The 14243-nt window shown below is 42.0% G+C and overlaps 1 protein-coding gene across 1 annotated transcript in view; it reads left to right on the top strand.

Annotated features, from left to right (window-relative positions):
* The first annotated feature begins 527 nt into the window (after window positions 1-527).
* LOC105928177 (protein unc-13 homolog B) overlaps window positions 528-14243 on the top strand; it is a 170767-nt gene continuing 157051 nt past the window's right edge. The window contains exons 1-3 of the mRNA XM_036144356.1: window positions 528-2110; window positions 3749-4033; window positions 4326-4413. Coding sequence (XP_036000249.1) covers window positions 534-2110; window positions 3749-4033; window positions 4326-4413 — 1950 coding nt within the window. The 5' untranslated portion in view covers window positions 528-533. The remainder of the gene's footprint in view (window positions 2111-3748; window positions 4034-4325; window positions 4414-14243) is intronic.

Here is a 14243-nt window from a genome sequence, read left to right on the forward strand (position 1 = left end):
AACAAGAGGAAACGCCTGTTGAGGAACACACAGCAGTTGGAGATGTTGGAAAATCGCATGATGACGCTCAGAAAATATCTGGTGTGGAGGACGAAGCAGTTAAAGTTGATGAAAAACCATCTGAGGAGCCTTTTAAAGCTGAGAGTGAAGAACAGACTTCAGCAGCAGATATGAAAACATCACCTGAAGAGACCTTGAGAAATGCTTTTGAGGTGCAGACACCAGCCGCTGAAGCAGAAAAATCATCTGAGGAGGCTTTGGTAGTTGATGAACAAATAAGAACCATTTCTGATGTTGAAAAATCATCTGAGGAGGCTTTGGTAGCTGCAGATGACCAACAAACAACTGTTGCTGATGTTGACAAAGTGTCTAGTGAACCTTTAAAGATTACCCGGGAAGAAGAAACTGCTGCCTCAGATCTCAAAATCTTAACTAAAGAGGCAACTAACATTGATTCTGTCATAGAAAATGCAGAGAGACCTACTGGAGAATTGGCTGAAAAAGACTTGCAAGCCTCACCGGTTGCTAAAGAAATGACTGAGCAAAAGTCAGAAAGTAATACAGAACCTGTACATAGCATAGACAAACCTTGTGAAAGTGATGTTATTTCTGCACCCGTCTTACCATCAAATGAAGAAGTAACTCATGGAGGCAGCTCAGTAACGCCATCTGGTACTTCAATACAGCAACAGCAAAGACCAGACATGGTCAGACCACCTGGCCCACCCAGACAAAGAATGGGAGCACCAAGAATAGGGGGACCAAGAATGGGGGGACCACAAATGGGAACCCCAAGAATGCCAGGACCAAGAATGGCTGGTCCAAGAATGGCTGGTCCAAGACAACCAGGACTGCAGAAACCGCCTGAATCAGCGCCCTTTTCTGGCTTCATGTCTATGTTTTCCTCCCCAAGTGCTCCAAACAAATCACCAACTGTTGGTGGGTTTTTTTCAAGTTCACCGGGATCCCTTTTTGGATCATCACCTACCCCGCGTCAGCCTCAACAACAACAGCAACAACAACAGCAACAGAAAAGCTCATTCTTTGGCTTTTCAAGTAGCATTGCCCCAGAATCCATCACCAGTGACCTATTCGGTATGTTCAAAAGTCCAGAGACAACAAAAACAGAAGAACCAGAACATTCTGGTGCAAAGTCTGAACAAGCAGGCCCCCCTGCAAATGTAGCAAACCCCATAAACTCTGAAAAGGCAAATGCAGAGAGTATAACTTTAGGTGAAGATGGACATGTAAAAGCCACGGAGGATCCTGACCTTCCTGAAAAAGGACTCATCGAGGAGACCGAAAGGAAAGACAAAACAGAGGAAGGTTCTCTCACAGATTCTACAGTAAAAACTGAAGACCCTGAAGGAAAGACAGAGCATACTGACGTTGTTGAGCATTTGGAAGAACCAGACACTGAAGCGTCCCACAAAGTTGAACCATCTTCAGTCCCTGAAGCCAAAGGCATGTTTGATATACCCATTCTGTCTACCCCTAAATTTGGCTTCATGTCTGCAGCTGCTGAAGGCACGCCATCTATCGGATCCCTTTTCTCCACTGCATCTTCAGCCTCTAAAGCACCAGAGCCTCAACAGACAGATGGAGGTGTCTTTTCAGGCTTAAAAAGCTTTTCAGCTGGTATTTTCCAGGACGAAAACCCAGCAGGAAAGGAGGAAACACCGAGTGCACCATCAGTGTTTGGCTTAAAACTGAGCTCAATGTTTGGTGCCTCCGACTCTCCAAAACCTGAATCCACCCCACCTGTGGTCACTTCCCAGCCTCAGCCTGAATCTCCTAAACCGACAGACGAGCTCGATGAGCCGGACTCTGACAAACCGTCTCCAGGTTCCGGGGAAACAGGAAGTGCCGACACCAGTGACACCGAAGGACCAACGGAGACGTCTAAAACAGGAAGCTGTGACACCTTGGCACAAACAGCACAGTCTGGCCTCCCATCTCTCTCAGGTTCCCTATCAGAGAGCTTAGATAAACCTCAGGTAACATTTGCACAACGTGAGTTAGATAAGAGTAAAGAAAGAACACCTGACAGCAGGCCAGCCGAGGTGGAAGCAGAGCAACCAAAAGCTGTATTGAAGGAACCAACAAAAAGGCTAGTATCTGTATGATAAATGATCATTTATCATATTTTAGTAGACATGCAGCCCATGTCCTTCCCTTCCTTTCATTTCCCTTTATTTCCAGTTATTTTAATAGCTCTGTCAGTCCTAACATTGTGACCACTGACATTAAGATCATAGACACATTTATTGCATACTCATATATATGTATGTATATATATTAAACTATTCGTTTTGTTTTGGCATCAGACGTGCTGCACAATATTTGTAGTAATTAATGAGGAACCACCCCAACACTTCCTTTACGTGTGCCTTATCTAATAAGCGCTCTATTGTTGGCAGAGAAGTAGTCTACTCAATAAGTAGACAGATGGTCACATTGTTATGGCTAATATGTGTTGCATTTTGTATTTTTGCCCACTTGTCCAGTTCCCATCTGGTAACTTTAAGTTCTTGGTATATAATTAGATTTACTTTTATAAAAAAAAATATTTATAGTTAGGACCTCATAATTTACCTATAACTATATATTCAAAGGAATGAATAAGAACACTTAATTCTGAGAAACCATAAGAAATTATAAATGATCACACATGAAAAGGTGTTCCCTATCAAGTGTAAATATACTGGAGGCACTTCACACTTTCCTTCACTTTACATCTTAGTTATGGGTTTCCTGACAGTGATCGAAGCTCAATGAAAAAGAGAAAGTGATAGTTTTATTTATCAGCGTTCTACTGGCGAGGCGCTTACATAACCCCTCCTTCCTTTGTCCCCTGGAGCTCTGAATTACTTCAAAGACTCGGCCAATTAATTTAGATAATTCAAAGTCCGAGTAGATTTATGATGGTGTTGCAGTAAAGACCGTGGAGACAGGCTGGACACCGGACTAAAAGCAACCGTGAGAAGTAATCTGGCGAACAACCAAGACTAAGTAAATCATTCAAGCTAAAACGTGGAGCCACTTTCCTCGTTAGGAAACTCAATCATCCAGCAGTCACACCTCTCTCCCTGCTTCAAAGTCAGTCATTTGTGATTCTCATTACGTAGGGGTCGACTTGCATCCGCTGGCCTTAAACTGCGCTGGTGTTGTTACAGGTTAAAGATGCATCTAGATGCACTAATTTACATTTATACATGTGTGTTATTTGCATTTGGGTTCTATTTAGGCTCAAAAAGGCGTATTAAACCACTATCTGGACGGATACTTGGCGTATAGAGCCTTGTTTTAATCTTAATCAACTGGATTTTGGTCTTTTTGGTATATAAAACGTGGCTTTATACATTTAAGTTGCATATACTGCAGTATCAGATGCATAGAAAAGCTCTCCTGAATCGGTATTCACTTAAAGCTGTACAACGTTAAAGCAAAAGGTAGATATGGAATTGTGTAACAAGAGTACTTGGATTTCCTAACACCACCAGAAAGTTAGGAAAACATTTTTCTGTTCTCCTAAAATATTCTGAGCTTCAGTCTGTTTTAGTGGTGTTCCTAAACCCTGATAGTTTCCCTCTTTTTGTATTTTTCCTTCCTTCCCCATCTTTTTCCTTTCTTAGTAATAATTGTACAAATGGCTACTGTTTGTAGAATGCACTTTGTTATATAACCTTTATATTTGGTGCTGCTTCCTTTCTGCCAGTATTTTAAATAAAAACCTTACACTTTACAGTCCCTTGGGCAGCAGCCACTTTGACTCGTCGGGGAACCTGAGTCCTGTCAGTTCCCAGCTCAGCTCTGAAGTCGAGGATCGCCAGCACCCAGAGTCCCGCCCCCCCGGCAGCACTGGTGCCCCTCTCCGTAGCGAGGCCTCCAAGTCGTTTGAGGACGAAGAGCTGGAGAAAGAAGTGAACGGGCTGCCAGAAGCTGGTGCAAACAAAGACTTGGAAGATTCTTCAATTGCCTTCCCAAAGCCAACCTTGAAGAATTCTGATATCACAAACCAATCTATAACTCGGTGTGTACTTAAATTTCTTTTATTTTTTATTATTATTATTATAATGCCATATCCTGTTGGTATTGTTGTTATGTTGCAGGATTATTAGACTTTTATGTTACTTGTCTTCCATGAAACTCATTTCAGTTTAGTTTTTTACATACACATCGAGTTGCTGACTTGCATAATTCACTCCTCCTGGCTGAGCGCGTAGCCACAGTAGACAGTCGCAGTCGCTTTGTTGTCATTGACTTTGCAGCAATCCCTCTTCTTATGCCTTGCAAACAACTGGTGCTTCCTTTATCTTTCACAGCCTCTTTGATGACGGTCCTCCGCCCTGCTCTCCATCTAAAGTTCGCTGGCTGAAAGCTTACAACAGAGTGAGAGTAAAACTCCATGAGGTAGGAAGGAAGGGTTCCCCGTCCTTGTTCATCATCTGTTCCTCCTACATGCCGAGACGGCATCCAAAAATCAACCTGATCATGAGAGCATAATCCTGCATAAGATGCAAACATTTACGGTGCTGTTTCTCTGTCTCTCTATGATACTTTCTCTGCCTCTTCTCCACGGTGTGTTGGTCGAGTTTCTAGGCATGCCGCAACAGTTTGCAGCAATCATAGAATAGAATAAAAATATCTTTTATTGTCCACGACGGGGGAGATTGAGATGTAACATCACCAAATCAAAGCATACAGATTCAAACATAACTAAGATCTAAAAACAAAAAGCAATAATAATAGACTGTAGAGTAAGGGCAAATTTACAGCGCAGCAAAAATCATGTGCAGTTATTAGAAATGGCATATACAAGTTAAAGATATGTGCAACTTTGGGGTGGAGTCCTCTGTAGCGGAGGGGGAGAGCGGAGAGCGGAGAGCTGTGACATTCTGGGAAGAAAAGAGGGCATGTGTTGAAGACGAGGGGCGATGGAGCCGGGCAGACTGGACTGGAGGAGCGGTGAGTTGTCTGATCATACCTGTTGAAGAACTTGTTCACATCATTCGCCCTAAATCTCCTACAGCCTGGGAGTTTGTTTTGTGACCGTCAGGCTCTTTCAAACCCCACTGCTGTTTTTCTAATGTAGATGGTCCTCCGTCCTCCATTCAGTGTTTCATGTTGTGAAGAAACAAAATATAAAAAAAGGATATATGAATACTTTTGCAAGCCAATGTACGTAATGAATTGAACGATATCTCACATGCAAATATCTTTCTGGCTCTGGGGTCTTTTACCTGTGGTCACAGTCCGTATGTTTTCAGTGAAAACTCTTACCTGCTAGTGTGTTACATATTAAATATGTTTGAGGCTGAGCTCATTTCCTTTTGTCTCAGTTGTTTGTTTTATGTCTTCTCACTCTGACTAACCTTTTAAAACAGAACAAGGAGGCATAAATTAAGTCTGCCAGCCTCTTTGCAGGTGACAACGTCTCTTTTGTGGCTTCTGCAGGCCACTTCAGTGCAGATCTGAGAGAATAATTAGTTCATGCCCTCCTCAGCAGCTTATCAATGAGAGATTTCATCTTGACAGCACACCTTTGATCTTTTGAAAGGCTTAGAGAGTACCACACCAATCCCTCTCATTGAGGAAAGTTACTTTTACTGCACAGTTTAGATAATTTCCCTAAATCTGTATTTTAGGTTGGGGCCAAAGCTCATCTGGGCAACCAGAAAAATCTAAACTGATAAAAAAAAACACAAGTCTCTTTTGTAAATGCTGTAAATCAGCTGCTTTGTGAACAACACTGCAAGCTGGATGCGATCCTGGCACGGCATTACATCCTGGCTGTGGTCTAAACTCAATGGGGGAACTGGAACCTCCAGCAGAACCAGAACCAGGCTCAGTGTGAACGCTCATCTGCCTCCACCCACTGGGGCTTAGAGAAGACAGAGCAGAGACACAGAAAGCACAGAAGCTCACATTGACCCAGGAGTACTTTCTATGGTAGAGAAGACAGAACAGAGACACAGAAAGCTCAGAAGCTCACATTGATCCAGGAGTACTTTCTATGGTAGAGAAGACAGAGCAGAGACACAGAAAGCTCAGAAGCTCACATTGACCCAGGAGTACTTTCTATGTTAGATGGTAATAGAGGATGATCTGCCTCCCCTGATGATGTCACAGCTAACAGAACACCAGACCAGGTGTACCTTCTATGAAGAGAAAAATGACAGAGAACAAAAAGTTAAAAGCTGAAATAACAACAAGCAATGCAGATTGGAGAGCAGTAGGAGAACTCAGCAGAGTGAGAGAAATAGACCCTGATGTCCTCCAGCAGCCTAAGCCTATAGCAGCATAACTATAGAGGTAGCTCAGGGTAACATGAGCCACTCTGACTAGAAGCTTTGTCACAAAGGAAAGTTTTAACATTAATCTTAAAAGTAGACGGGGTGTCTGCCTCACGGACCAAAACTGGGAGTTGGTTCCACAGGAGAGGAGCCTGATAGCTAAAGGATCTGCCTCCCATTCTACTTTTAGAGACTCTAGGAACCACCAGCAGACCAGCATTTTTGATCAGCTGAAGACTTTGAACTGCATTTTGTGGACTTCCTGATAGTAAAGAATTACAATAGTCCAGCCTTGAAGTAACAAATGCATGGACCAGTTTTTCAGCATCACCCCTGGACAGAATGTTTCTAATTTTGGAAATATTCCGGAGCTGAATAAAGGAAACTCTGGAAACCTGTTTAATGTTGGATTTAAACGAAATCTGCATGCTCCTACTGTCCCCTGATAAGAGACGGTGTGAGAAATGCATAAAGGCTGCAGAGGTGTCAATTAAGTGTAAATTAGTGTGGTGAGAAAATATTAATTTCACATGCCTGTTGAAGAACGAAGCATTCGGCGGGTGTGTTCCTGGAATCATTTGGGACTTTTCAGTCGGGATTTTAAAGCCATCTGACATCGCTGGGAGGAATTTATCGGTTGAGACAGAGGAACGGACACAGAACCTGCAAACTTCTCTGGCTCCGTTTTAGATGCTCCTGCTTTCCTGTTGGCCAGCAGTTATCACATTAAGGACAAAAATAGTCCTCATGTTTCTCCAGCAAACAATGTTGTATGGCAACAATATTACATTTCCATGGAAACCCAACCTTGCATTAGAGTAAGATTAGGTTGCAATTGCTGCAGATGGTGGCAAACTGGTGAAAAGCTACAAGCTGTGAATTCTCCATCACATAACCTGTTCAGACTTTAGGCTTTTATTAGTTTATTACACACCTTTAAAGCCGAGCTGTTATTTACGATTAAGCATCTAATTTTGGCTCAGTGGTTGTCTTACAATCCAGAAGCTTTGGGTCCGATCCCAGCTTCCTCCTCTGGCCTGTCCATGTGCCACTGGCCACACTTAACTCACGTTGTCTACCGATGTGCAAACGGGTGTTTGAATGTGCGCGCATTTGTGTGATTATGTGATGGAGTGGTCAGCATTTTTAGAAAAGTGCTTTAAATAAACACTGCAAGCACTCCTGAGCTGATGAGCTCCAGCAGGGCATCGCTTGTTGTAATCAGACTTACAAAGAGCTAAAATTTTCATCCTATGCTTTAGGCTTTCAGCCCATCCTTCACCCCAAATCAAAGGGAAAAGGAAAAACTGCAGCATTGTTTTTGATTAAACTTGAATTTGTCTCCATTCGGCAGGTAAATACTTTAGTGTCTGCTTTGCTGAAGTGTAGAAAAGCTTAAGAGCAAATCCACAAAGGATTTTGCAAACCAGTTTAATTTTGTATTGCAAAAACATTTTGTTTTTACATGCGTAAATGCATTTACTCATCTAACAGGAATTTAAATATTTCCATATTCTATGAAGGAAAATTATATCTCCAAATGAACACCTTTTTACTCCACAATTCATGCAGAGGAGTAGAGAAAAAGATAATTATTGAGCTTTTTTTGTCATCATATTTAAAGATGCTTCCTGTCAGTTGGACTTCAAACAGAGTTTAAATTTCTTGGTGCTCTTCTTCATCCTACCAACACCGGTGGTAGGATGAAGCAGAATATGGTTCAAGTCTTTGAAATCAGGCGAGTGTTTAGAAATAACTGGAGCTGAATTGTTTTTCTTGGATAGAATTGCAATCCTTTCATATAAAAACTTGTCATTAGGTGCGGTTCTTGTGTTTGATGGAGATGCCTTTCATTGTGAGTTTTCTGGCCACATCAAACTAGGAGAACATAATAGAGGAACTATGGATCCCTTCTCACCTGAGAACTTATTGGTTTGCTGCATAATAAGCTGGAGAGGGTCACTGGGAAGAGGAATGTCCGTCCATGGGTTGCCTTCAGGAGCTGAACTCGGATGGATGGATGGATGGATGGATGTATGCTTGTATAAATGGATGAATCAATGTATGTCTGTATGTATGGATGAGTGCCTGTACAGATTGTTTGCTGGATGGACCGATGGATGGATATACAACATGCTTCCATAAATGTATAGACTGATGGATAAAAGGATGGACAAATAAATGGATGGACAAAGGGGTGGATGGATGGATGGATGGATGACTGCTTGTGTAGATGTTTTGCTGGATGGATGGATGGATGGATGGATGGATGGATGGATGGATGGATGGATGGATGGATGGATGGATGGATGGATGGATGGATGGAAGGTTGATGGATGGATGGATTGATGGAAGAATGATGAATGGATGGATGGATGGATGGATGGATGGATGGATGGATGGATGGATGGATGGATGCTTGTATAAATGGATGGATGGATGAGTGCTTGTACAGATTGTTTGCTGGATGGACCGATGGATGGATATACAACATGCTTCCATAAATGTATAGACTGATGGATAAAAGGATGGACAAATAAATGGATGGACAAAGGGGTGGATGGATGGATGGATGGATGACTGCTTGTGTAGATGTTTTGCTGGATGGATGGATGGATGGATGGATGGATGGATGGATGGATGGATGGATGGATGGATGGATGGATGGATGGATGGAAGGTTGATGGATGGATGGATTGATGGAAGAATGATGAATGGATGGATGGATGGATGGATGGATGGATGGATGGATGGATGCTTGTATAAATGGATGGATGGATGGATGGATGGATGCTTCTATAAATGGATGGATGGATGGATGAATGCTTGTATAAATGGATGGATGGATGGATGGATGGATGGATGCTTGTATAAATGGATGGATGGATGGATGGATGGATTGATGGATGGATGGATGGATGGATGGATGGATGGACAAAGGGATGGCTGGATGGATGGATGGATGGATGGATGGATGGATGGATGGATGGATGGATGGATGGACAAAGGGATGGCTGGATGGATGGATGGATGGATGGATGGATGGATGGATGGATGGATGGATGAATGGATGCTTGTATAAATGGATGGATGGATGGACAAAGGGATGGCTGGATGGATGGATGGATGGATGGATGGATGCTTGTATAAATGGATGGATGGACAAAGGGATGGCTGGATGGATGGATGGATGGATGGATGGATGGATGGATGGATGGATGCTTGTATAAATGGATGGATGGATGGACAAAGGGATGGCTGGATGGATGGATGGATGGATGGATGGATGCTTGTATAAATGGATGGATGGATGGATGCTTGTATAAATGGATGGATGGATGGACAAAGGGATGGCTGGATGGATGGATGGATGGATGGATGGATGCTTGTATAAATGGATGGATGGATGGATGGATGGATGCTTGTATAAATGGATGGATGGATGGATGGATGGATGGATGGATGGATGGATGGATGGATGGATGGAGACATAAATGGACGGACGCTGCTTGAAGTAAAATATCCAGAGTTTTCACCATTTAGCTGCACTGGACTGAGTTTTAATTCCTCTTTGAAAGGAAATCAACCAGTTTGATTCTCAGAGACTCTTATCCTTTGAAATATTCAGACGTGTGTTTTAGACTGTGTAGCTTTTAAGGATAATTTTAATGCCCTGAAAGGAAAGTCTTGAGTTGCATACTTATTCTTCTTTTGACTGTCAGTTTCAGTAAACGGTCGGTGTCTGGCAGATATCCAGAGGAAAGAAAATTGAAAGAGGGGATTCATTAGCAACTAGAATCTTCTGCAGTTGTCTGAAAGGATGTAAAATATAGAGGGTGACATTTTTAAAACAATAAAAAAAAAGAAATATACAAGCCTGTGCAAATGCTTCAAAGTGCTATTTGATCTAAAGATAATTATGCAGCTTAAAAACCAAACAGCTAGAGCTGGGCGACATGGACCAAAAATAGGATCTGAATATTTTTAGGCTCGATGCTGATATCGGTATTTATCTCGATATGTTTTTCTTTTTCTTTTCAAAATGTAATTATAAAAAGGCGTCTCTGAATGCCTTATTTTTTTAACAAACAGCTGTAGATAAATATGAGAAAGAGCTGAAAGATAACCTACTAGGTCACATAAATCATGCACATCAGCTGCCCCTCTGTCAGGAACCAAAGCCGTGTGAGGAGGAAAACATTCACCGCCTCAGTTTAAAACAACTTTCTCTCCTTATTATGCAGATGGTTTATTAAACAGCTGATGAATATTCTGCGATGGCCATTGGAGCGGCTCGGCAGCGTTAGCTTATTGGTGGAGAAATGATGGCAGTCACTCAGATGTGAAGTGCTAAATATCAAATTATCACTAACAAGTTGGGTTGAATCTTTCTTCCTCTGTTTGCAAGAAAAAAATAAAGAAATTGACTTAATGGAAAAAGGTTGCTATCCATTTTCAGTCTTTATTTATTCTGCTGTTTTTGCATTCTTCATTCTATAAAGCCAGAGCTTAATTTAGGAGTGCTTTTTAAAACCAGCTTTGGCAAGCAGGGGTTGGCCTATTATGGCCTCTGCTATTATTACCCGTAGCTCAGTGCACACTGAATCGGCTGCTTAGGGTGTCTCCTTCAGGCAGGAGGTCCTCCAGAGGCAAGACCTCCTGGCTAACCTCCCATCCACCTGGCCCTGTCACAGAAACCTTTCCCTAGACTTTAGCGATGTATCACATATTCTGGTCTTCCATTCTGAACTACTGTGTCAAAGGAGATGCTATTACCACAGACAACATCTCTTGAGTTACAGACACATTTAAATCACTCTACCAAACCCTGGCTGGTGGACTGGTGTGGTTCAGGTCAGTCAATCTATGTTCCAACCTCCACCTTTGGTCATGAGATGTGGGTAACGTCTGAAAGAAAGAGCTTGCAAGGGCGACGATAGCTGAAACAAGCTTTGCCAGGATGTTCAATTGGCTTTTAAGGCACAATCCAAAATGCACCCCCAGTGATCCTCTTCTGGACATGGTCCATGTAGGAGCTTTGGTGCTTCTGGGAAAAAACTATTAATGGCTGAAGTCCATTAGTAGCTTCTGTCTCGGCCAAATCAGCATTGCTTGCCCAATGTGTGCAAAAGGTGCAGAGTTACCTAAAGGGGAACTAGAGTCAGGAAAAGCCTGGTGTAGAGATGCTTCGTCTTGTAAGAAGCCACTTAGGGGGTCATGCACAGCAGACTCAGTGGAGAGGCTGTTTATTGGGAATGCCAAGTAATCACCAGTAAAGGAGAAGAAGATATGAAGTCTCTGCTAAAAGTGTTTTTCCCATGACCGTTGTTGGAAAGGTGATAGAAGGATGGACGGATGGATGAATGGACGGATTGTGTGCACCCTAAGGTAGCATGTTGACTGAGAGGACATGACGTAATATCACCGGTAGAATAACACTGAAGCGGTTTGGTTTGTTTCTAAAGGCTGCCTTGCAAGAAAAATGCTGCAATGTGCTTTTCTCTGTGTGTTTTTCTTTTCTGTTTGTGTACAGCACTTCGAATTGTCCGGTTACTGAAATCTGGTATAAAAATAAACTTCTCCGTAAAATCACTTGGTCAGCACGACTTGGGTCTGAACCTTTGAAAGTGTCGATGCCTGGTGATCATGAAGAACACCGTGTTTGGAGAAAGCTAAACACAATATGCCACATGTGTCAAACTCAAGGTCCGTGGGCCGAATCCGACCCGCCACAGCAATTTATCCAGCCTTCGAGCCATAAAAGGCATATCATGTCATAAAGTAGAGGCATATATCCTTTTACATTGTATAAAGGGGCTAAAACTGTGCCTCCTGTAGCAAATGTTGATTTCTATTTCAACTGCGTAGTAGTAGTACTGCCACTAGATGTCAGTATTCCACAACACATTAAAACAACTCAGAAATGTCCAAAAAGAGAAAAAGTGATGCAGAATGATGAGTTTAAAGTGTAACTCTCCCCAATATCAACTTTTCTTGCATATTAACTGTATAAAGTGAGCCTAAGGGTGCTACTTTTATGTTACTTTGTATTTTTTTATATTTCTATGTGAACTGAAATGAAATTATGAAATCAAAAGTGTCATCTATCCAGGTGTAACCGGCCTTAATGACTTCATGATGCTAAAGCTGCCCGATGTATAAATGACTTTGAAACGCCTGCAATATACCGTATTACACCTGATATTGACTGTCCAGCACGGGGGGGAAGGGTGATGATGTGGGACACCAATCAGCCGTTAGTTGACCATTATCTGCTCTGTAAACAGAAATATTCCCGAGTAAATGTGCACATTGCTGTTGCTGGGTATAGTAGGAGACCTTTTGACATTAAATGTAACTGACAGTATAAGAAACATATGTTTATATAAACCTACAAAAGCATGATCACTCCGAAGACACAGGGGCAAAGTGGCTCTAAATGAATTAGCTTTCAGTGATTTTTCAAGCCAGGCTTAATTGTATCGATCTCTGAGTTTTCCATTCAGGTTATAAGGGAGCAAAAATGAGAAACAATCACGATAAGAGCAAAAGAAAGGCTGAGCAGACAGAGGCAGAGACGGAGGGGAGGATGAGCCGGTGTCTTTTGGTGACGATGAATGACGTTCAGCATACTAACCATGCAGACCTCCGTCTGATCCCAGGCCTGTCGCTCTGTGACTTTGGCTGAAAGTCGCAGCGGGAATCGTGCCTGTGGGAGGGATGCTGCGTGCCTGCTAGTGTTTCCGGGGGTCCGTCCTCATTTATGCCCCCCATGAATGCTGGCCATGTTCGCCCGCCTGCGTCGTCTGCGCTGAATGTTAGCCTGCCGCTTACAACCGGCAGGAGACCTGGCTTTAGATGGAGGCAATGATACAACCTGCTCACCCTGATTCTCACATCTTCATGTCTGATCTCCTTTCTCACTCGTGAGACCGCATGGATCCCAGAGAAATCTGAAAATAGCAGGAACAATTGTCTCATCTGAGCAGAAGTGACATCAGATATTTAATGCTGCGGGTTTCACTTTAATTCCCCTCAAAGACAGGATGTGTTTCTCTGCTCCGCCTGCCGCTGTGTCTGATAGCCGTTATTAGCTTCGTTTCTATTCCCCACTGCTATTTGCCTATTCACCAAAGTGCTTGTTAAAATTTGCAGCTGGTAGATGAAAGGGTTCCTCTCTGGATAACAGGCGGTTTTATGGCTGAATTGACTGTGCTCGGGGGGGATTTTGGGACTTTTTTTTTTTTTTTGCTGTTATGATTACTGTTACTGATGAGAATGTTTTCAAATGATGAATGAGAAACATTTTCCTTCCTGCTGTAGAATCAAGCCGTGACAATTTGTGTCGCTGCGTGATGTTATTTATGCTCTGCCTCCATAAGTCTGGTATGACATTTTAAACAGGTTAGAAATTAATAAAGATAAATAAATTACTGACTGTCTGTCTGAATGAGTACACAAACAAATGCTCACCTAATTTAATAAATGAATCAATATATGAATGAGCAAACAAATAAATCATTGAATGAACCAGTAAATGAATGAATAAGCAAAGGAATGAATAAACGTCCTAAAAAATTAACCACCGAATAGACTAAAGAAAGGAATGGGTGAATGAATGAATTCTTACCTGATTTAAGAGAGGAATCAATACACAAATGAGCAAACAAGTTAACAAATCAATCAATGGAACAAAAGAACCAATAAATTAATGACTGTGCATGCAAATAAATGAACAACTGAACAAACAAAGGGATGACTGAACAAACCAATAAAAGAATTAATGGATGAATGAGTGAATGTGACCAAAACTAAGAGCTAACTAGTTATTTTGTGTTATCTGAAGATAACTCTTAGCTAAGAAAATGACAGAACGAGAGAAAGAACAAATGAACAAATAAACAAAAGGGTGAATTAACGAATTAATGTAAAATTAATAATGAATCC

Source organism: Fundulus heteroclitus, chromosome 12 (assembly GCF_011125445.2).
Source record: "Fundulus heteroclitus isolate FHET01 chromosome 12, MU-UCD_Fhet_4.1, whole genome shotgun sequence".
Lineage (NCBI taxonomy): Eukaryota > Metazoa > Chordata > Actinopteri > Cyprinodontiformes > Fundulidae > Fundulus > Fundulus heteroclitus.